This window comes from Schistocerca piceifrons, chromosome 7 (assembly GCF_021461385.2).
Source record: "Schistocerca piceifrons isolate TAMUIC-IGC-003096 chromosome 7, iqSchPice1.1, whole genome shotgun sequence".
In the NCBI taxonomy this organism is placed as follows: Eukaryota; Metazoa; Arthropoda; class Insecta; order Orthoptera; family Acrididae; genus Schistocerca; species Schistocerca piceifrons.
In genome coordinates, this window is record NC_060144.1 from 191,637,418 (window position 1) to 191,662,743 (window position 25,326).

General features: G+C 39.3%; 1 protein-coding gene across 3 annotated transcripts in view; it reads left to right on the forward strand.

Moving 5' to 3' along the window:
- Positions 1 to 25,326, forward strand: part of LOC124805288 (THO complex subunit 2) — a 318,134-nt gene that overhangs the window by 149,505 nt on the left and 143,303 nt on the right. For all 3 annotated transcript variants that reach the window (XM_047265797.1, XM_047265799.1, XM_047265798.1), the window contains exons 17-19: positions 5,106 to 5,390; positions 14,243 to 14,359; positions 24,934 to 25,125. In XM_047265797.1, coding sequence (XP_047121753.1) covers positions 5,106 to 5,390; positions 14,243 to 14,359; positions 24,934 to 25,125 — 594 coding nt within the window. The remainder of the gene's footprint in view (positions 1 to 5,105; positions 5,391 to 14,242; positions 14,360 to 24,933; positions 25,126 to 25,326) is intronic.

Sequence of the window (25,326 nt, forward strand, 5' to 3'; positions counted from 1 at the left end):
ACAATCATTTCCACCACATGTTCCTCTAGCGTTGTTTGGTTTAGTAATCCATAATAAATACCTATCATAGAGCTAGCGCAAGTATACAGATTCCCAAATGAAATTAATTGTAACCAGAAGGAGCTGTATGAATGGAACTGAGTATAAAGAATGGGAAAGATGAGCCACATAAATTATCACAATAACAAGACAAACAGTAATAGCCCTACATTTGAATGGTACCTTAATTTATTGAGCTGTGCATCTGTTCACATGTAACAGTGATAATATTAACTTGTCCGATGGTGGTTCTGGGACTGCCTTCTCAACAGGTGTTCCTTACTGTACTACATACTCCCAGGCCAGCTTGCAACCTGTTTGACAGAGTATTCACTGTTCCTCACATTGCTGAGAAATCAATCTCTCTGAAATACAATGAGTTGCCCATTCTGATCCGAAATTCATTGCTAAGGCATGCTGGGCACTCATGGATATTTGCTTCACAAACACATCTATAATACTGTGCGTTTCATTATTGTATCATTATTCCAGTTACAAACAGTTATTAAAAAGATAGATTACTACTCACCGTAAATATGACATGTTGAGTTGCAGACAGGCGCAATGAAAGACTATTAGGCACAAAGCTTGTGGCTGAATCCTTCTTCAGAAAATAAATGAGAAAAATCTCTTGAGTGCTCTAGCCAGATTGCAGCTGTTGTGTTGAACAGAAACAGCAATCTCGTGTGGGGCAGGGAAGGAGAAGGGATAGCATGGTACAGTTGGGGCGAGAGAAGAGTGCAGTCTGCCAGAGCAGGCAGGGACTACAAGGCATCAGGATAAGGCTGCCAGGTGCAGCATTGGAGGAGGGAAAGGGGAGTGGGAAACAAAAAGGGAGAGGAGCAGAGAGGGGAAAAAACTGATCGGTGTGTTGCCAGAGTGTGTCACATAATGAGGATGTGAGGACATGAATTGGAAGGAGGTGGTAGGACAAAGGTAGGCAGAAACTGTGACTGGAGGGTGTGGGGCAGTAGGTTACCATAGATTGAGGCCAGGATAATTTCGGAATCGGAGATGTGTTGTGAGAATAACCTTCAACTGTGCAGTTCAGGAAAGCTGGTGGAGAAAAGGACACCCACATGTCCTGGGTTGTGAAGCAACCATTGAAATCGAGCATGTTATGTTCAGCTGCATGTTGTGCCACGGGGTGGCCTACTTTGCTCTTGGCCACAGTTCAGTGCTGGGTATTCATCATGGTAGAGAGCTGGTTGTTGGTAGTCATACCAATATAAAAGGCTGTGCAATGATTGCAGCAGAACTCGTATATGTCATGGCTGTTTTACACAGTTGGCCTGGCTTCTGATGGGATAGGATAAGCCTGTGATAGGACTGGAATAGGAAGTGTTGGGTGGGTGGATTGGAGAGATCTTGCACCTGGTTCTTCCACAGAGATATGATGCCTGTGTCAAGAGGTAGGGGTTGGGGAGTGACATAGGGAGGGACTAGGATGTTGTGGAGGTTGGATCAGTGATGGAAAACCACTTTAGGAGGGATGCGAAGGATATTGGAAAGTGTGTCCTTCATTTCAGGGCATGGTGATAGGTAATGAAAGCCCTGGCAAAGAATGTGGATCAGTTGTTCCAGTCCAGGGTGGTATTGGGTGACGAATGATGACGATGATGATGATGATGATGATGATGATGATGAAGTCCCATACTCCTTGACAGAGCATAGGGGATGATGCGCGAGACCTGCACTGCTGTACTAGGCAAGGTCCTAGTGGAGGTGACTTGCCATACCCCCCTCCTACCATAATGGAGATGAATGATGATGATGAAGACGACACAACAACACCCAGTCATCTCGAGACAGGTGAAAATCCCTGACCCTGCTGGGAATCGAACCAGGGACCCCGTGCTTAGGAACCGAGAAGGCTACCGCGAGACCACAAGCTGCGGACTGGGTGACGAAGGGCACACTCTTTTGTAGCTGGTTCTTGGGGGTGGTGGGAGGATTGTGAGTGTGAGGAGATATGGCAAGGGAAATCTTTTGACGGAAATTCTGGTCTGTGAAGGCCTTTTTGAGACCATCAGCATACTGGGCAACAGAGTTCTTGTCACTGCAGATACATGGTTCTTGGTTGACTTGGCTGTATAGGAGGAATTTTTTGGTGTGGAAGGGTTGGCAGCTCTTGGCATACAAGTACTGTTGGAGGTTGATGGGTTTAATACAGATAGAGATGTGGACAGAGCCATCAGAGAGGAAGACCAAATCAACATCCATTAAGGTGGCACATTGGTTTGAGGAGAACCATGTGAAATGGATGGGATAGACGCTTTTGATGTTTAGAAGGAATGAAATGGGGTGTCTTTATGCAGAGTTCAGACCATGAAGATGTCATCATTTAATCGGAATCAGATCAGGGGTTTTGGGTGGCTAAGTTTCCTCCAGATGGCCCAGAAACAGGTAGGCACAAGGCGAATGCCATGTAGGTGCACATGGCTGTTCCCTGGGTTTGTATGCATACCTTCCCCTCAAAGGAGAGGTAGTTGTGTGTTAGGATATAGTAAGGTCTCTGAGGAGTGATGTAGTGGGTTTGGAGTCTGAAGGATGTTGGGAGAGGTAGTGTTCAATGGCAGCAAGACCATGGGCATGAGGGATGTTGGTGATTAGGGAAGTAGTGTCAGCAGTGACAAATAGGGATGCAGAAGGTAAAGGTCTGGGGATAGTGGAGAGTCAAGTGAAGGAAATGGTTGGTATCATTGATATTGGAAGCTATAAATGTAGGGCAATTGGTTGATGGTGTTGCTCAGTGAGGGCCAAAATTCTTTCAGTGGAGGCACAATAACCAATTACAAGGGGGGGTCCTGGATTGTTCAGTTTGTGGGATTTGGGGAGCATGTAGAACATGGCTGTGTGGGGTGTCATGGAGATGAGAAGGGAAATGGATTTGGGGAGAGGATGTGTTAAGACCCTAACGCTTTAAGCAGGGATTGGAGGTTATGTTGAACTGGGATGGGATCATTCTGGCAGATTTTATAGATGGATGAGTCAGACAATTTGCAGAGGCATTCCGCAAGATAGTCACAGTGATTCCTAACAACAGTGGGGGAACCTTTGTCTGCAGGTAGGATGATAAGGTGAGGATCAGTTTGTAGACTGTGTATTGCTTTCTTTCTTCGGCTGAAAAGTAGGTGTTCTTAGAAAGGGTCTTTGGGAAGGGTTATGAGACGAAATAAGAGGTAAAGAATTCCTGGAAGGTGACCATGGGGGTTGTTAAGAGGGAGGAAGGAGGGTCACAGAAGGCATTCTTCTCTCCACACACCCCTACCCTGCTATCCTTCCCCATTCGCAGCTCCACTCCAGAGTGCTGCTTTCATTCAACGTAATCGTTACAGAGCGGCCAGAGGTAGCAGACCTGTGTCCTGTGTGTGTGAGGTTTGCCTGCTTCTCTCTCCCCCTCTCCCTCCTTCCCCCCCCCCCCCCTCTCTCTCTCTCTCTCTCTCTCTCTCTCTCTCTCTCTCTCTCTCTCTCTCTGTGTGTGTGTGTGTGTGTGTGTGTGTGTGTGTGTGTGTGTGTGTGTGTGTGTTTCCTCTCTTTTCTAAAGAGGGCTTTGGCCGAAAGCTTAGTGTTTAACAGTCTTTTTGTTGTACCTGTGTGCAACTCACCATGTCATCTTTATGGTTTGTAGAAATCTATCATTTTCGTAATTGTTGATGTTCTAACCTGAACTTACCACTGTTTGTTATTCCAGTTATAGCTGAACAAATTTGTGTAGTGGTGAAGGGGGTGAACTCATAGTTGAAAGTGGAGTTCATACCTCGATCCAGATGTAGGTTTATGTGTGGTTTTCATGAATCATTTAAAGTGCAGATTAGGATTCCTTTGGAAAGACAAAAGACGATTTCCTGATAATTCTTGTTTTCTGTTGCTGATGGTCTAAAAACCAACTGATGTTGTGATGTAGGTATTACTCTTGGATCCAGTTCTGCTATGCTGCTTACTGTTGAAATCTTACAAGATTAGTTATGTCTCACCTGCCTGTGTTACATGAGTCATCTTCATTTCTTCAGTATGAACTACTTTAGTTTCAAGAATTTTAATTATGGATGATTATATGGCTTTGTATGAATAATTTCAAGTTTAGAGTAATAAATTATTTTTAAATTCTTCTGGGGTGACATGCATTTATCTTGCAAAATATGATTGTTATTAATGATGTCTTCACCTGCACCCCCTCTTCACTCTCTCCCCCTCCCCCTTCACTCCCCCCCCCCCCTCTTCCCTGTCACTCTATCTATTTCTCTGCAGCTATCTGTCCCCCATCACCTCCAAAGATGGACCACATATTTTATTAGTTAAAGTGGTAAATAGGATATTATTCACTGTAAGCTGACTTTATATTATGAAAAGGGTAGTTACTCACTGTATAGCAGTGATGCTGAGTCTCAGGTAGGCACAACAAAAAGACTGTCACAAAATAAGCTTGGGGGGGGGATCAACCACTTTTTGCAAATGTAACTCACACATGTGTGTACACGACACTTCAGCTGTCAGAAACTATGGTGTGTGTGTGTGTGTGTGTGTGTGTGTGTGTGATCTATTTTTGACAAAGGCCTTGTTGACCGAAAGCTTATTTTGTGACTGTCTTTCTGTTGTGCCTTTCTGTGACTCAGCATCTCCGCTATATGGTGAGTAGCAACAATACTTTTAATAATATTGTGACTTCACCTGTAACTGACTTAATAAAAGACAGTGATGTTAACCAGTATTGACTGGCTTCCATTTGTTGCTAACTTAAATTATCAAACAAAACTGTATTTAGTGCATTCATGGCTACAAAAGCAACAGTGATAGTGGAGTTAAAGATTGTTGGAATGCGTGTGGTGAGATCAAAATAGTCTTGTTTTCTGACTTCTTGATATATTTCACAGAAAAACATATGCTATCCAAAATTGACAGCGACCAAAAAGCAGGCAGTACCAGCCAGTCACTTCATTTCTACTAATTTAATTAGTTTCACATGTCACCTTGCCAAGTGTCTTATTGGAGTATCTATATAATATACAATTCTGTCTGATGCAGCTTGACATTTTTCACATTTTCTTCTTGTTGATTTTTTTCAGTTACGATTTGAAGCATTACGAAAAGCAGATCCAAATGGTAAAAAGATGTCTGCATCACAGAAACATCAAAAGTATTGTGAAGCAGTGAGTGAGATAATGGGACCAATTGTGGCATCTGTGAAACCATTACATCCAGTAAAAGTGTGGGAAGATATTTCTCCTCAATTCCTTGTCACGTTCTGGTCTCTTACAATGTATGACTTGTTCGTTCCTGTCGAGAGCTACCAGCGCGAGATCAGTAAGATTCGACAGTTGTCACAAGCAGCCTTGGATTCAAAAGATATGGTATGTTGTTGAGTTTTGGTAATTTCTTACATAACAGAATTTGACAATGACATTTCAGATGCCAGTTGATTTCCAAAAGTTGCAATTCGATTTCTTTGTTTGGCCCCTTAACTTAGTTGCTACATGTTTTTCATGTTTGAACACACCTTCAGTTGTGTGTTTATGGTTTACCGATCTTATTGAGAAGACGTTTTTGTGATTGTCTGTCTGGAGTATTGGTTCTCTTTCACATACAATATCTTAAAGACTGCACTTGTCAAATTCTCTGGCTTAACTTTGTATGAAATCAGAAACTGCGATAAAGACATCCGGTTAACCAACAATTAAGATCTGGCACTCAGTTTATTGTCACAGGACCGTGCAACAAATTAGAAAATTACTGAACAGTGATATCAGGATATAAATCTCATACAAAAGGATAAGATATGTTTGGGAATAAAACTTCCCTGTATAAATAATGATTTGTAGCCATGTTGTTGTTGGAGTCCACACAGTACGCACATGTAAAATTATTGCCTGCAAGGCCTAAAGCAAAAAAAATTAAAAAAAGATACTGCAGTCACCTGAATATTGAAGGAATAAAAGCTTATGTCACCCCCCCCCCCCTTTTTTTCCCTTCTGTCCTAAAGTCACCCTTATTAACAATGAACATTATTTAGACTATGACAACACAAACCATTTCTGATTATATCAAAGATTTATAAGGCTTTGTACATACATATGCTAAGAAAGTAATGCCAGTAAGCATCAACAATGATTCACTTGAATATTTAATTGATATTTTGAAAGTAAATTAAGCATATTGTGTTAGTCAGTAATTTGCTCACTATTAGCATACAGCCAGTAAAAATTAAAAGTAGTACAGTAGAAAAAGGTAACTATACTTATAATAATAATAATAATATAAATTCCGAGATGGAACAATACATAAAATAAGGGAAAGGCAACCAGTCACCTACAGTGGATCGATGCATGGAGCATACACCAAACAAAATGTCATTCACTCTAGCTTTCGAGCACTATCTCTTCTTGTAGCAATAGTAGACAAATTTGCACAACAACCACACTGACTCTCAAATGCACACTCCCATGGCCATGGCCTGAGTAATTATTGATACTTGATAGTTGAAAACAGCTGCCTGAGCTGTGGGAGGTAGGGAGGGATAACAGAAAAGAGGCAGGTCTTTGCACAGAAGACTCTGCAGCCGTACAAGAAGATAAACAGGGTGTCTACGACCCGGGACAACCGGGAGATCCGGGAATAACCCGGAAATTTTTTCATCCGGGAGAAAACCGGGAAAAACCCGAGAATTTTTTAGAATTCCGGGAATTTTTCATTTATTAAGTTTTCAGTTAATTTTTTGTGATTTTGACTGGTAAGAACCAATACTCTAACTAAAGGATATTATTGTATCCCGCTAATGCAGATCAATACTGCAGCGTTAAAACATGAACGAGAGAAAAAAACGAAAATAAAACTGAAATTGCAAAGGAAATGCACCATATAAAATAACAGAGTGCTCGTACAAGCGTCTGCCAACAGCAGAATGTGTCAAAGGCTTTTTAGTACCTTTTCCCACTTGTGGCTACAGAAATGTGGCTGTTGGCTGTGTAAGTAGCAGTAGCAGCAACCAACCACATGGTACCCTGAAAAATTTTACTGGCCCACCCAAGCTTTCAGATTCACACGTGCGCAGCAGGCCCGGATCTAGTGGGGGGTGAGGGTAAACCGGGATGTCTGAACCAGGCAGCCATTTCAGGGGGAGGGGGCAAATTCATATTCTTGAGGAAAAAAATCCTTGTTTCACAAAGCACCTAGCATCCAGCGCACGTCGGTCTGTCGATTATTCGTATGATTTTGAAACGCACCACTGCTGGTCTTTGAACACATTCTAAGTGGATTTCTGAATTAATTATAAGTTGATTTTTGAATCCGTGCGTATTGTACGTGATGCCTCTGCCAGGGGAATCGTCGTCACACCTAGAAACAAACTTTCCAGCAGACAAAACGGGACGGGGCTTTACGAGCTGAGAGGAATAAAACCGAACCGGAGAATACCAACTGCTGCCTGTTTACGTGGTTGATTTGGTTTGCGAATGTTCAGCGTTGTTACAATTACTAGCGAAATACATAGATTCTGATTACCAGAGTGGAAGTAAACGACTAACAGGAATAACAGGTAAGAAAGATTACGTATTATCTTCTCGGTGTTTCCAAGAAAGTGGAATTTTGACAGAAAATTTTTGGCCAGATCACTACACTAGACAGGGCCAGTTGCAGTCCCCAGCTAGCAGTCGTTTAAGTTCCATTCTGGAAGTAGCGCAGGAAACGCATTGTACGAACTCGTAATAACGACGAACCGGAGAATAATCTCTGGATAACTAAACCGGTGATTGTAGCAGGGGTAGTAAAGTTAACCAGAGAATGAGTTTTGACAGTGTAGGAATAGTTACAGAATTAGTGATAATAATATTGTTTGTTTGAACGATGAAGAAGAAGAAACGGGGATATCACACAAATTATGGAAGAATAGGACGATTCCAAATTTATACAAAAATGTCGTTCTGTTTTTCGGTTTCGTGCATGAGAAAGTGGACGCATGAATAAAATGTGAAACCATTTCGTAACGTAAAGCTTTTTGCTTGTAGTAGGCCAAATAGGTATTTCGTATTGGTACTTTGTGAATTATTTTGTCGTATTATAAAAATGATCATTATTGCCAAAACAGTGTCACTTATTTGGTGTGTGTTAAAATTGCTGCAATATTAGAAAGGCCTATTTTGTTTTATTCGGCATACAGTGACAAACCAGACGTAATCAGATTGAGAAACCGCACCAGTCTTGGGTACTATTTGTGTTAGCAGCTTTTTCAGTTTTAGACGACGACATTTCCATTTTTCACGTAGCAAAACGTTTGACGAATAAAGAATCCAGATTTTCTGAAGAGTACTTGTTCTCCTGGTTACAAATAATCCTATCCAGTATCAATTGCAAGGGGTTGGGCAGAATGTCAAACCGGCCGACTGGGAGCAGGATAGGCACTAGCGGACATATTGAGTTCCACAGAGTGAAATACAGTGACGTGCGCTATAAGAATGTTGTTTGAAGAGGCGTGGCACTGCACTGCACACTTAAGACCAAAAAACGTGTCTTACAATTCCTCGAACATATACGAGGTGTGGCTAGAAAAAACCGGACTAGTACTGGTGAAACAATAAAACGAATGCAATAAGGCTGAAAGTCGCGTGGCCTGTCACGTGACTCTCGCTCCGCCTACTGCTCGAGTTTCATCTGCCTCCTGCACTCAGTCTGCCCGTGGCGTCTGTTTTAAGTAGTTGACGTTTTGTCTGTGCGTCGGAAAATGTTGAGTGTACAGAAAGAACAGCGTGTTAACATCAAATTTTGTTTCAAACTAGGAAAATCTGCAAGTGAAACGTTTGTAATGTTACAACAAGTGTACGGCGATGATTGTTTATCGCGAACACAAGTGTTTGAGTGGTTTAAACGATTTAAAGATGGCCGCGAAGACACCAGTGATGACACTCGCACTGGCAGACCATTGTCAGCAAAAACTGATGCAAACATTGAAAAAATCGGTAAACTTGTTCGACAAGATCGCCGTTTAACAATCAGAGCAGTGTCTGAGTTAACAGGAGTTGACAAGGAAAGTGTTAGGCAGATTCTTCATGAAAGTTTCAACATGAACAAAGCGTGTTCAAAAATGGTTCCAAAGTGTCTCACAATTGAACAGAAGGAACGCCGAAGAATGATTTGTTCTGACATCCTGGAAAACATTGAAAGTGATCCCACCTTCTTACAAAATGTTATTACTTGCGATGAATCGTGGTTTTTTACTTACGATCCCGAAACTAAACGCCAATCGATGCATTGGAAAACTCCTGGTTCTCCACGACAAAAAAAAGCACGAATGTCAAAATCGAAATTCAAGGCAATGATGATTGTTTTTTTTTTTACCTCAAAGGGATTGTGCACATTGATTGGGTACCAGAGGGACAAACAGTGAATCAGCTTTACTACATTAGCGTCCTGGCTACCCTACGTGAGCGAGTACGGAGAAAACGGAACGATTTGTGGAGAAAAAAGTCATGGATCCTTCACCAAGACAATGCCCCAGCTCACAGTGCGTTGTCAGTGAAGACGTTTTTGGCAAAACACAACATTCCCATCTTAGATCATCCACCCTACTCACCTGATTTGGCCCCCTGTGACTTTTTTCTTTTCCCTAAAGTCAAGTCAGCTTTGAAAGGAACTAGATTTGAGACTGTTGAAGCAGTAAAAGAAAAAGCGACAGAAGTAATGAATGGACTTACCGAAAATGATCTGCAGCATTGCTATGAACAGTGGAAAATTCGTATGGAGCGGTGTAGAGACCGAGGAGGAGAGTACATTGAAGGAGATAACATGAAATTGTAAATAAATGTTTTTTGCAGCATCAGTCCAGTTTTTTTCTAGCCGCACCTCGTATGTTTGTTTTATCAGACTCTTCAGAAAGATGTGCGCTACAAAATGAACTTATTTTTGAAAAGTGTGTGTTGTTTTTTTTACGATCTGATGCGCAGAGCAGTCTGCGTTACAGGTTCAAGGGGGGGTGGGGGTAGAGGGGGTAGTCTCCACGTGACCCGTGTTTACATTTAGTGATCTTTCTGTTTCCTCTTCATTTTATTGCTCTCACGTCAAATGAAAGCTAGACGGATGTCTGTGGCTGGGAGCTATCAAATGAATTAAAATATATTCACATAATTACAGAAGACTAAAATATGTTACTAGTTTCTGATTTTATTTTATTTCCACCTTTCTGACAGTCAAGCGTTGCAGAACAATAAACTTATTTTTGTTGGTTTGCTAGAGAAATTTGGCTCTTATTAGGGTTTCCTGCTGAGGCAGGGAATTTATTTGAAACGAAGTGTTTAATTCCACACTATTGGCTAGTGTCAAAAAACTGTTTGCTGCATTTCAAGTGCACATTTTCATCTTCTAGCATGTCTGGCATTATGCCATGACAAAGAACCACACATGAGGTAATACAGTACTGGTACTCGAAGAAAATTTACGTCGCGAAAACAACACTGAAAAGTTTCATATCAAGTCGAGGCCTACGTCATTGGGAATCTGGACATATGAATGTGCACTGTAAGGTAAACTATGCATTTTAATATGGTTCACGAATTTCCGACGTTCTTGGAGTATCCTCGGTAATTTCCAAGAATGATTGCCTATCATCTTGTTTCTTTTATGACAAGATGTAAGATATTTTAATGTTTTACATGTACGAACATACGGGCTTCCTACGTCACTATAGCTGCGCAAGTGCGGTGACGCGTCTTATCTGGCGCTGTCTGGCAACTGCTGAAATGAATCTATTTCGAACAAGTTGCAGGAAAATATTGTGATTTGTTGTTCGAAAAACATTATTTTCAAACTAAATTTCCTTTTACGCAAGATGAACTATGTACGAGAATGTACGATGCATTTCCTAAATCTTTTTTAAAAATCAACTCTTTGATGACGAGCCATTTAGAAGAATTTCTAGCCCAGAAGATCAGAGATTTATGTCGGTATTAAAAATTTTACTTGCGTATTTGTGTGGTGTATCTTAAAGTGTAACATGCGCTAAACAAGTAAACATTACATGTGAAAGCTTAGCTTCCCTTGTAGCTTATTAATCTTCGAGACAAATATTATATGCGAAAGCTTCACTTTTCTTGTAGCAACGCTTTGTATATTAATTTAAGCCATTAAATTTTCCTGTTGGTGGAATTCGAATTTATACTTTCTTAATACGAAAATATGCAGCGTACATATTGCTGCACATCAAGGATCTTTCCAAATTGTGTTTTTTCACCCTTGAGTTTCGTTTTCTAAAGTGTCAGGAAATTCTACGCTGCTGTATAAAACCATATCCATTCAAAGGATACGTTTTACAGTTTCGAGGGAAAGTATACTGTCATTTAACAAGGAAAAAGTGTATTTTCACCCGGGAGAAAATGAATTTTTAACCGGGAGATCTGGGAAAACTCCAGGAATTTCTTTTCCTTGTCCATGTATACACCCTGATAAAAAAAAAAAAAAAAAAAAAAAAAAAAAGAGTACAGAGGGTACAACAAAAAGAGATATAGGAAGAAGGAGAGATCGGAGTGATTGAGGGGGGATGGGGGGGGGGGGAGGAGAGAAAGGTGAAGATAAGGAGATTGAAAGGGAGGAGAGAGATAGAAGGGACGTGGAATGAAAAGGGAGGAGAGGAAGAGTTGGGTGGGGGGGAGAGAATTCCCACATGAGGGGGGGGGGGGGGGAATGGAGAGAAATCCCACATGAGAGGGGGGGGGGGGGGGGGGAGTGATGGGAGAAGGCGGTCAGTATATGATATGGACAGGAAAAGAATGGTGTGGTCAGAAGAGAGACAAGTTGTGCTTTCCACTACAGATGCAGCATCTACAGTGGCGAGGCTGGAAGGAAGAGACTTTCTGACATGAAATGAGTGACAGCTGGCAAAGTGGCGGTACTGTTGGTGGTTAGTGTGCTTGATATGGACAGACATATGCATGGAGCCATTTGAGAGGTGGAGATAAACATCTAGGAAGATGGCTCAATGAATTGAAAAGGGGCAGGTGAAGCGGATTTGGGAATAGGTGTTCAGTTATGGAGGAAAGAGAAATGGGTGTCCTTCCTGTGAGTCCAGGTCATGAAATTATCATCAATAAATCTGAACCAGGCAAGTGATTCTAGGAGTTGACTGGATAGGATGGATTCCTCCAGATGGCCCATAAAGAAGTTGATATTGGATTGTGTTATGCAAGTCCCCATGGCCATACCCCAGAGTTGTTTGTATATTTGGAATTTTAAAGTGAAATAATTGTAGGTCATGATGTGGTTAGCTTGGAGGATTAGGAAAAATTTGGTGGATTTAGTATCAGGAAAATGTTGGGAAAGGTAGAGTTCCATGGTCACAAGGCCATGGACACGGGTGATGTTGGTGTACATGGACGCCACATCCACAGGGACATACAAGGAGTTGATGGTAAAGGAGCAGGAACTGTGGAAAGGTGGTGAATGAAGTGAGCAGTGTCTTGATTGAAGGATGGGACAATAGTTAGGAGATTGTCAATGTTAGTAAAATTCACCTATAGGCATGTATCATTGTGCAATTGCATCATTAGAAGATGTGATAGGTTTCTGTCACATCTTCTAATGTTGCAATTGCGAAATGATTGAATTCACAGTATCCAGTGATTTATGGTGCAATACAACAAGCTTGTTTATTTGGGTAGACGCGTAAGGGGCCTGAAGGTGTCATAATGAAATGCTGAAACTGGTTGCTTTTACAATAAAATAAAATAATATCTTAAAGTACATGGCTGTTGGTGAATTTTACTAATATTGTAAAGAGTTGCAAATTTGTAACTAGGGTTCATAACTTGAAAATAGCTTGGTTGAGGTGTGGGGATTACTTTCTGACCACCACAAAAAATTTAAAAATACAGATTTTGTTAATTACTTTTAACTTTTACTCACATCATACTTTTGAAAGAGATATTGATGCGTAAGCGGTATTCAGAACCTGAAAATGTTAAATATGACATTCATTGTGAAAAGACTTGAATTTATGTGTTAAGTTTGACTGAAAAATTTAAAACATTGATGGAATCTGGTAGAAGACTACATTAAAAACAATAAATATTTTTTCAACGAAAACTCTGTGGTGCATAGCATCCACTACCATATACAGCTCTTAATGGTCGCTGCTTCAGAGTTTTCAATCAATCCTGAGACTGCAAATACACACAGTCCAGTGCAGTGGGCAGCCCTTACTGGTGTTGCCCCTGCATGCATTTGCAACTTCATGACTTACTGAAAAGACCAGAGATGTGTCAATTAAAAGCTGTCCGCTGCAGTGAAAATCATGTGCTACAGGGTTATATAATAAAAAGTACCTGACTAGATTACAATCCTTTATAAAGGTGGCACAAAGTAGCCCCCCTCCCCCTCCCGGCGTTTCTGGGGTTAAATATACCTGTCTGACACTCAGTGACTCAATTCGATACATTGCACCATTCCTGAGTTAATTACCATTGAAGTTAGCCAATCAGGCTGTTCCATGTTCAAATTCTAACGGCCTGCCAGATACAGCTAGTATCAGTTGTTCTCATAGTGTAGTAGATGATAGCGCCAGATACTGCTCAGCCTTTGGCTGTTGTTCAGTCCGTACTGACATCCCATGTCCAGTTTTTGTATCGCCCTTTTGTTTGGTTTTAGGAAATCAAACAAAAAACACTCCTTCTCAAGTGGGTCGGTTGAATTTGCTCATGCAATTGCCTGATTGGCTAACTTCAGTGCCAATTAACTCAGAAACTGTGCAACATTGGCTAACTTCAATGCCAATTAACTCAGAAACACTGCAGCATACCAGATTTCTCCCTTAACAATTACTTATCAGCACAATCTACACTGGAATGCCCTTACAAGTGTTAAAGACTGTTTCTGACCACTCTGTATTCCTGTATAGATACAGTTAGATGTTAAAGAAGTGTTTGTATAAACGTTTTGGCCCCACAACTTAGATTTAGCTGTATAGGACTGATCAGAGAAGTGTCAGAAGCTTGGTGGTTAATCTCTAAGAGTTTTTATCTTTGGGCTTCTCTCAGAATCATTTGTGGCTGTCAGAAATCTTTAGATATCCATATTTTAGATTCTGTATTAGAACCTAGACCCCAATAAGTCAAAGAAAGTTCCAAGTTGCTTGTATGTTTTGCTGTGATTGCTGCAATTTATTTTGTAGTCGCAATATTAAATATGATTCGTACTAAGAGTGGTGTAATGATCTCCATTTTCACAGGCAGCAAGTAAAGGAAAAAAGGAACAGGAGAGATATGCAGCACTTTCTGAGAAGCTACATGAAGAAAAGAAGAAGCAACAAGAACATGTTGAAAGAGTTATGGCTAGGCTTAAGCAGGTAAAATATAGTTGTTTAGATGTTTGCAAATTTCCTGAAAGAAGGCATTCTGGATTTGTTTCATTGCAATTTCCCACTGTATAAAAAATAATATTAGTTTAGAAGCTAACTTTGATATCATACTCGTGCTGAATCTGGGGGAACTACTTATCATGGAGAAGAGCTCACAGAATAGAGGAGATGATGAAAATTCTAAAGTAAGTTATGGAAAGGGGAATCTACTGTGTTGTACTCATAGTGGCTGCTAGATTTGGAAAGTGGACAACAGCTAGTAGAGCAATGTGCTGACCACTTCACTCTGTAATGCATTCAAATGGTGCAGTGCCATGTGGTGGCCTATAACAGAATTTTTTTCTTAATCAGCACAAATGGCAGCCCTCCCATGTGTTATTTTAATTTTGCAAAATAATTTCATCACCTAGTATTGACTTCGTGTTTTTCTCTGTTTTGTATAGTGACTCCCTCTCTTATCGGCATTTAGTCTGTTGCCAGTCTATATACATTCCATATGTTTCTTTTCTACAATAATGTGATTGTGAAGAATGCAAAAGGGATGATGTGAGGAAGTAAACATGACACATTAGCTGCAGAAGCATATTGAAACCCAAGTGTGCTGCACAGTGTCCGTCATAGCAGCCATCACATTTCTGTCCATTTGGTGGAGACGGCACTGTCGTGTTCATGCCAGTGTCAGAATGAAGTTGTGACAAGGAAGCAACAGGGGAGGTGCATACATGGGGAAAAAAGATCTCGTTGTGTTTATGAAAAATTCAGTCAAGAAAGCAAATTAGGATACAGAATTGCTAGACATCGCATACCTTCGGAGGAGAAATGTTTAGTACTTTCGCACAATTTGTTCCTTCGGCATTGAAGCAGGAGACATAATGAATATTGTTGTCTCATTCCATATAGATCTTCCTTGCCTTGAAACAAAATGGACTCTATTCTTTTTTCTTTGTTGAAAATTTTGCAGCACCTGTCCCACACAAGTCGATCTGTTTTGTAGATTGTACACCTGTTGTTTATTTTTATGCCTTTCTACTGAGTTACAGGTACTCATTATCATTTCCTTTTTCCTAGATGCAGTTTGGGTATCAATTGTACATTGTAAATTAATGACAACTCTCAGCTCTAATGTGGCATAGTCTCATTTTTTAATTCTGCAGCTAATCAGAGATTGCACATGACTAACAATAATAAAGAGAAGAGAACATAAAATATTAGCAGATTATCTTTGTCTCAGGAACACAGTCCAAAGGCAACATCATATATGAAGGAATTACTTAGGATTTAAAGCTGAAAGAGAAACTTGAAGTAAAGTGGTCTGGGTATAGTTTATATTACCCATTGGCATACCATGACACATAAAACTATCATTGTGCTCATGTGCATTTACGTACAGTGATGGGTACAGCTGTCATTGTGCAAGTCACCTTGTTGTGTGGTGCTTAGGCATGTACTGCATTACTGATGGTTCTATTTTTTGTTCAGGTAGCATGTTAATACATGGGCTGGATACAGAATTGTGGTAATACTGCTGTAAATTCAAACCATGGAGTCATCGAGCTGCTATCTGCATTGACACAATAATGGCCTGTGAGACGAGTTTGTATAGTGAGTAGGAACTCTCAGTCCATTGCAGCATGTAGCTGGTTGAATGCTATAGCATAAGTGCAGTCACACTAACATCATGTTTACAAGGATAGAGCAATGTTCTTGATTCAAAACTGAAGTGGCACAAGGTCCTAGTAAGCAGAAATGCTTCCAGGGACTGTGGAAGCATGTGGTGACGCAGCACTGCCATACAGCAAAGTCGCACGATGTGTTAAAGCATTCGGAATAGGTAGAGATGCTGTGAAGGATCATCCTCGTACAGGCTGACCAGGTGGAGGACAATACAGTTCAACTCCTTGCTTTCATGTTGGACAATGATTGCCAATGGACTGTGAGTGAGTTAGCTGTAGAATGCCACAAAACAGTGCTCCACATTCTGCGTGATATTCTAGGGTACCACAGAATTGCAGCATGTTGGATATCCGATGAAATGTCCAAGGTGCAACAATGACATCGCTGTGCCATTGCACAGGATTTGTCGGCGGTACCAAAGGGAATGTGATGACTTTCTTTGACACATTGTCACTATTGACAAAATGTGGCTGCGCTCTTATGAATTTAACTTGGAGCACCAATCAAATGAACGGAGGTATTCTGGTTCTCTCATCCAGAGAAAGTGTATGCTGCACCAAGTATTGTGAAGGTGATGTTCACTGTAGTGTATGACATTGATGGGATAATGCTGCATCATGCTGTACCATTAGGTTGATCGTAGATGCTGCCCACCACTGCTCGTTTGTCCAGCCCTCAGGTGAAAGTAACAACATTTCACAGAACAGCACCCCATTACGTGTGATATCACACCACAACTGCTGCTGTCCAGGACCTCTTGCACTGCTAGCAATGGGAGAGTCTGGGACATCCAGCGTACTCGCTCAACATGTGTCCCTGCGATTAAAATCTCTGGCAAACTGAAAGAACCACTGCGAGGGAACTGGTACAACACCAGAGATGACATTATCCTTGCCATAGGCCGTCAATATGGGACATCAACAGAAATAGATGCATAGATGGTGTATGGTGTATAATGCCTTCCAGACATTTGGCGAAACGTCATAAATAATGGTGGCAAATATATTGAAGGTGCGTAAGTATATCAGTAACTAAAGTCATTTCAGGGAAAAGTAATATAGTAAACTCTCATTTATCCAAAATGATTGAGATGACGGCTAGTTTGGATTACGAAAATTTCGGATGAACCGAAGTCCTTTTGTTTTCACGTGTGAAACACCCCGAATTGCAGAGTTTTTAAGGGGGGATGTAATGGAAAATGTATATGTTTATTTAAAAAATCATTACAGCCATATTTATTAATGTACAAATCTCAAATTTTGCATGTGTAAAGGAAAAGAACTCTTTTTTTTTTTTTTTTTTTTAATGGAAAAATATAATAAAATATGCAGGATTAATATTTTGCCAGAAATTTGAATTTTTACTTTTTTAATTATCCTTTTTTATAAAAAGCCATAACTCAAATTCTAATCATGCAATTGATATGAAAATTTTATTGTAGTGTCCTGAGGTTATAAGACAACTGAAGTACAGTTATTAATTTATGGTATAAATTGTATTATTGACAGAGTTTTGAATTTTGCACATCCAAAATTAACTTTTTTTTCTACACACAGTCATCTAAAAATCAGAATTTAATTGCAGTATCTCGTATTTTTTAGTTCCAGGGAGCCAGCAACATGTTGCAAACAGTTCCTGAAAATTTCGTAGCATTAGTGCATGTACTTTTTGAGAAAAGGCTTCTAATAATGTAAAACAGAGAAAATGAGGTTGAAAGATTTTCTTCTCATACTTCTTATCTTAATTTTAAAATCATACATACTGATACTCCTTATCCTCCAGGTTTCTCTTCTCTCCTATTGGAATCTGACTGGCCTCTATTTGCACGTAAGACACTGATCTGTTAGCTTTCTTGACACTGTTCTTATCGATGGTGTAAAATGCTTTTGTTGTGAACACACCAGGATCTATAACAACTTTCTTCAGCACTTTATTATTTCCGTTATTGTAACATAAAACTGCATTATAGATACCTATTTTGAGTACTTCAAGTTCATGGAATGTCCCTTTTGAGCACCTAATCCAAATTATATTATTGAGACTTTCATTTGCATTTTGTGTCTTTCTGTGAAGACACTTCCCAAATAAATCAGGGTTTGCAAGAAACGTGAATGTCGGTTTAATTGACATTCATAACAGGTTCTCATAATGAGTGTTGATGTGAATACGTGTCATTTGTGTTGTTGAACTTACACCAATAGTCCTCTTTCGGACACAGATTGTGCATTGGTGTTTGGTCGAGGGTAGGGGGGAAGGGAAAAAATTTGCCCACATAGCACGCCTCATGCCTCTGAATTGTGTGTGTTTTACTTGATAGCTCTCTCAATAACTGAGGAGAATTAATTTCTTTCAAAGTAAGCCTGCATTTTCCTCCTAGTGGTTTTTCATCCTCAAGTACAGCATAACCCCACCTTTACTTTACCGGAGTTAACATTTTCCCACTGTTTACGATGTTTTTTATTGGTCCCGTCAAATTTCCTATGCCCACAATGTTAATTTGCACCTGATTTTCCATCAACATATTTATAATTTTCCTGCGATTTATACATTACGAAAAAATGTTGGTGGAGAAAATATGATGCTGGCATAATGTTGGCCGTCCTGTAGTGTTTACATATATTAAGTGATTAAGTTTCTTAACACCAGGGCACTCTATTCAGTGGATTTGAACTGGTAAACGAGTAAAAGTTATAACAATTTGTGCTGTATCTCCCGCTGCTGCTATGCTCTACTTGGCATGGTGGATAATGGGAGTAACTAGGTTCATTCGAATGAAGATATCACGACCAATCACAACCATTTCCAAACTTTCTCTACTGCACAAATGCAGTTTTGTGATTGTTGTGATCATTGTGACACCTTTGTCGAACCATATTTAGCGTGTTTCGGCGTATGGCCATACAGAGCACTAGTTGACACCGTCATTCACTTTACGATGCCCAAATGTTTTTATTGTAAATACAGTGCCAGTTACGTATTGCATCCATGCTGAGCAAAACGTGTTTTGAGAATTTATTCTCATTCTCAAGTGCAGTATTTACTTATGTATTTTTTGTGATGTTACAGAAACAAACAATGCGCGAGTGATAGTTTGTGTGTGGTTTTTTACATAACTGATGAGGCACAGAGTACCAGATAACCTCAAAAATGATGAGTATAGTGCAAGAAACGCAGAATAACACATATCCAAACACTATACAAAATACTTATTTACATATTTGCACTTGACAACAAGAAAAAATTCTCAAAACACGTCGTGACGTAACTAGTGCAGTATTTCATTTTTTAAATAATGAATGACAGCTGCAGGCTTTCCAAAAACATCGATTATGACGTTTTAAATTAAAAATTCTCGAAATGGGTCGTTAAGAATGAAAAAAATAAGTAACTAGTGCAAGATTTCATTATTTAAATAATGAATGACAGCTGCAGGCTTTCCAAAACCATCGATTACGACATTTGAAATTCAGTCAAATATAATTCCAGTTACATCAGCAGTTTTTATTAGAAAGTAAACCTTTATTAGATAATAAAAATTTCCCTGACAAGTCTTTTGATGCCTGTTATGTACATATATCATACATAAAGTGCAAGGGGGTGTCCTATATGTAACTTTTACAGCTTTAAAACATTATTTCTCACATTTTACATTTTCCCACGTTTTACACAAATTTTTTTGAAGTCCCTTGAAAAGTGTAAAAGCAGGGTTTCTCCGTATTTCAACTGTCTTCTCTTTCAGTGAGCAACGAAGCCAAAACATTCCAACTTTTCTATTGTGATATTGTACGAATTTGTATTTGTTACAGCTTTGTACAAAGAGGAGTGCCCATCACCAAGGTATTTAGTATATCTAACACCATACTGGTCCTTAGATCTGTAGAACGTCCTCACAACTGCAGCAGCCTCCATGCCCCCACTTCAGCCACTATAATTTTTAGAGCATGCTTCTGCATGCTTTTCTTGCCACAGTTTCTCACTGTCTTCATTGTTGGACATTTTCCTTGTTGCACACTGGTGGCAGTATTTAGACAATTTCTACATCTAAAACTTTACCTGAGTCAATACCAATAACAGGTGCAATTCCATACAGAGATGTGTGACCCCTTTTTATCCAGGTCCCATCTACAGACACACACAGTTCAGTAACATTTGTATGAAATTCACTGTCATGAATATCTACCCCAGGATCTATTTCTTTTTGGTTTCTTTCACCAATTCCTCCACTGCTTTCTTCATAGAAACTTTATCAGTATCACATTTGATGTGTTGGTAAATGTGCCAACACCTTGTAGATAAAGGCAGCCTAAATGCACTCTATCTAACGCAGACGGGCGTGAATTCTGGAACAGGATAAGTAGTGAATTCTCATAAGAAAAGTATGCAGCTCCTCGAATACTTATCTTTTATTCTTTGATGTGAATACAGCAGTCTTGATGAGACATTTCATACGATAACTATCCAACTATGTAAGGCTAATGGCGCCTTGCTAGGTCGTAGCAATGGACTTAGCTGAAGGCTATTCTAACTGTCTCTCGGCAAATGAGAGAAAGGCTTCGTCAGTGTAGTCGCTAGCAAAGTCGTCGTACAACTGGGGCGAGTGCTAGCCTGTATCTCGAGACCTGCCTTGTGGTGGCGCTCGGTCTGCGATCACACAGTGGCGACACGCGGGTCCGACATGTACTAAATGGACCGCGGCCGATTTAAGGTACCACCTAGCAAGTGTGGTGTCTGGCGGTAACACCACAACATTTACCATCAGACATTTCTTTATTTATTTTTTCAAACCTTGCACAAGGTGGAGGCATGTTTAGAAAACCACACAACAAATTACCTCCTTCCCTGCCTTGTCCAAGGCATCTCAGAGCATATGCTAACCTAAAATTGCTTTTTTTTTTTATTTTTTTATTTCTAGGAAAATGAAAATTCATAGCCACGTGAATTACAAATTAATTTAAAATTGCAAGCTTGTCCCGCTCTTCTTTCTTCAACAACAATCGTGCATTACGTATTTTTACAGCTAACACATGGATATGAAAACTTTATATAGCCTGGCAGAGAAGCTCTAAATCAATAAGTCTGAATCCAGCGGAATCCATATCATCATTATTCACGGACCTGTACAGTTCTCCTGTCCCAAGTTTCTATGCTGAAGCTAAGAGCTTATGTTCTTCATTTCGAGCTGCTTCATCTTTTTATTGGTAAACCGATTTCCATAAAACCTCCATTTCCTAAACACAGTTTTTCCACAACCCATTATGCATAAATCTTGACTTCCACCTAAAGGTTTGCAAATTTAGCCTTGCACCTAGTAATATGTGTTAGTATTGACAAAACGTAAACAAACCACATGCAAGAAAGTTTTCAGGCAAAGATATAGATGTCAGCCAGAGATATACGTGTCAGCCTAAAATATTGAAAGAAAATAGCCTTCACATTGACAAAAATTCCACTGAAGCAAGCAGTTTCCCAAATATCGGAAAAGGTGAAAGTGCCCGCCAGTGCAGAGTTAATCAGTTTAACAATTTAAAGGCATTTCTAAAGCTGCTATTGTGATAAAATTCACATACAACATAGATTAAACTGTGTAGATCAAGAAAATAATAATTTTTAAAGATCGATATTTTTGATCAAAATCCATTACATCCCCCCTTAAACGCTGAATAACAAAGGTCATTTATTTTATGTTCTTACAGAAAAAAATTGGCTTTTTTTGGCAGCTGGAAAAAACAGGAGTTTTAATTTTATTACCTACTCCTTTGAATAAAAAATAAACTACTTACAAAATTATGAAATAAATCTAGAGGTTACTCAAAGGAATGAAAAGATTGACTAGAGAAAAAGAAAAGGAAAAGGGGGGAAAAAACAACTTTTAACCTACGGGTGTTGAAGTTCTAGGACACTTTATTAGAATTTATTTTTTGGTAAAAAAAAGTCTATAATGGTTTTTTGGCTTTACAAACTTTTGTGGTGGCAATGTTTATCTCCAATGTTGGAAACAAACGATTTCGGGATAAGTCGCCTCCTCCTGTTGGCTGATGTACTCCGGGGTGGTTTGGATCACTTCGTAACCGACTGTGTGAGAAATATTTTTCTCTGCTTCGTCATTAGAGACATATTCTTCTGACACTTTCTGGTTGGTCGCAATTTGGACGACTGTAAAATGGATTGACAAAAAACCAGTGCACATCCTGTCTTATCATTCACGATCAACCTGACTGTGAAGAACAGCAAAAATTTGGAAGACTAAGCTGAAACCTGATTGCATCAGTGATTATAACAAAGGAATGGGTGGCGTTGATGCAAAACCAGTGCTTAGCATCATATCCTCGTATGAGAAGATATATGAAAGGAAATTAAAAAATATACATTAGACATGGCAAGTATAGTACACTTATTTGATAAACTCCAGTAAAAGAAAAACTAGGTTCACAGATTTCCCTCTCACCACGGCAGAACAAATTCTGAAAAATATTAGACTTCCTGATTATGGGATTTGCGGACACACAAGCCAAGGAACAAATCCATTAAGAATACAAGGAAGCTACAGGTGACATTTTCCTACAAACATACCCCCAACAGACAAAACAGCAGCACCTTCTAGGACATGTCTGTTATGACAGAGGGAAGCACGGAAAATCCTACTTTGAATAAAACGAGTGTAAGATTTTCGTACATGTGAATAAGTGTTTTAAGCTTTATCACACTCAGACAAACTATGTATGATTATAACTTTACATTGCAGTAGGGAAATAAAATATACTTCTTTAATATAACTTACAGTATGTTGCAGTAAAAATGAGGAAAATTGCTGCAAAAAAAAGTGTAAAGCTGTGTCCCGATCTCAGTAAAAAAAATTGTATGTCCATGGGTTAACACATAAGACAGATAATATAGGGTGGAAAATTTATTCTCAAATCTGGCCCAGGGCTTTTACTTGGATGCAGTGTGGCATTTTGGCTGGGAATTTGGTGGGAAAGGGCTAAGATGATAAGAAGAGACTGGAAAACTAGAGAAAAATCAGGATAAATGAACATCAATAAATTTGAAGATGGAATAAGTAGAGAGCGAGACAAGGAAAAGTGTGATGAGTAAGTGTGAGTTAAAGGAGGGAGGGAGGGAGGTTCTTTTTGTATGAGGAAAGATGGAAGGGGGGGGGGGGGGAATTGTAATTTAATTTTTCATTCTTTTATGATAAGTCTGTATTTTATATTATTCATTATGGAACACTATTTACACTGTATGCTCTAACTCAAATGTAATACTTTCTGTACTTAAATTTTATTTCACCTCTACTACTCCTTTGAATAAAAAATAAACTACTTACAAAATTATGAAATAAATCTAGAGGTTACTCAAAGGAATGAAAAGATTGACTAGAGAAAAAGAAAAGGAAAAGGGGGGAAAAAAACAACTTTTAACCTACGGGTGTTGAAGTTCTAGGACACTTTATTAGAATTTATTTTTTGGTAAAAAAAAGTCTATAATGGTTTTTTGGCTTTACAAACTTTTGTGGTGGCAATGTTTATCTCCAATGTTGGAAACAAACGATTTCGGGATAAGTCGCCTCCTCCTGTTGGCTGATGTACTCCGGGGTGGTTTGGATCACTTCGTAACCGACTGTGTGAGAAATATTTTTCTCTGCTTCGTCATTAGAGACATATTCTTCTGACACTTTCTGGTTGGTCGCAATTTGGACGACTGTAAAATGGATTGACAAAAAACCAGTGCACATCCTGTCTTATCATTCACGATCAACCTGACTGTGAAGAACAGCAAAAATTTGGAAGACTAAGCTGAAACCTGATTGCATCAGTGATTATAACAAAGGAATGGGTGGCGTTGATGCAAAACCAGTGCTTAGCATCATATCCTCGTATGAGAAGATATATGAAAGGAAATTAAAAAATATACATTAGACATGGCAAGTATAGTACACTTATTTGATAAACTCCAGTAAAAGAAAAACTAGGTTCACAGATTTCCCTCTCACCACGGCAGAACAAATTCTGAAAAATATTAGACTTCCTGATTATGGGATTTGCGGACACACAAGCCAAGGAACAAATCCATTAAGAATACAAGGAAGCTACAGGTGACATTTTCCTACAAACATACCCCCAACAGACAAAACAGCAGCACCTTCTAGGACATGTCTGTTATGACAGAGGGAAGCACGGAAAATCCTACTTTGAATAAAACGAGTGTAAGATTTTCGTACATGTGAATAAGTGTTTTAAGCTTTATCACACTCAGACAAACTATGTATGATTATAACTTTACATTGCAGTAGGGAAATAAAATATACTTCTTTAATATAACTTACAGTATGTTGCAGTAAAAATGAGGAAAATTGCTGCAAAAAAAAGTGTAAAGCTGTGTCCCGATCTCAGTAAAAAAAATTGTATGTCCATGGGTTAACACATAAGACAGATAATATAGGGTGGAAAATTTATTCTCAAATCTGGCCCAGGGCTTTTACTTGGATGCAGTGTGGCATTTTGGCTGGGAATTTGGTGGGAAAGGGCTAAGATGATAAGAAGAGACTGGAAAACTAGAGAAAAATCAGGATAAATGAACATCAATAAATTTGAAGATGGAATAAGTAGAGAGCGAGACAAGGAAAAGTGTGATGAGTAAGTGTGAGTTAAAGGAGGGAGGGAGGGAGGTTCTTTTTGTATGAGGAAAGATGGAAGGGGGGGGGGGAAATTGTAATTTAATTTTTCATTCTTTTATGATAAGTCTGTATTTTATATTATTCATTATGGAACACTATTTACACTGTATGCTCTAACTCAAATGTAATACTTTCTGTACTTAAATTTTATTTCACCTCTACTACTATACACATCAGCATTTGCAAGATTTTGATATAAATTTTGTTGTTCCAGGAGAAAGATACGTGGTTCCTGTCTCGCTCAGCAAAAGCTGCCAAGAATGAGACAATAACACAGTTTCTGCAGCTGTGTCTTTTTCCAAGATGCATTTTCACAGCAACTGATGCTGTTTACTGTGCCAAGTTTGTGCACACCATCCATAGTTTGAAGACTGCCAACTTCTCCACATTACTCTGCTATGACAGGGTAAGTGCATGAATTTGTGGAGTATGTGGGAGCTCTGTCCGTAGCTCATTTGTTAGATGTAAGCTGTAGCATTGACATACATGCCTCTCAGTATATTAAAATATGTTGAAGCAGATACTAAAATATGTTGAAGCAGTATGAAATGGTAATTCGTACTCTTTTCTCGTGTCTATAATTCTGTTCACAGCTTATAAGTGACCC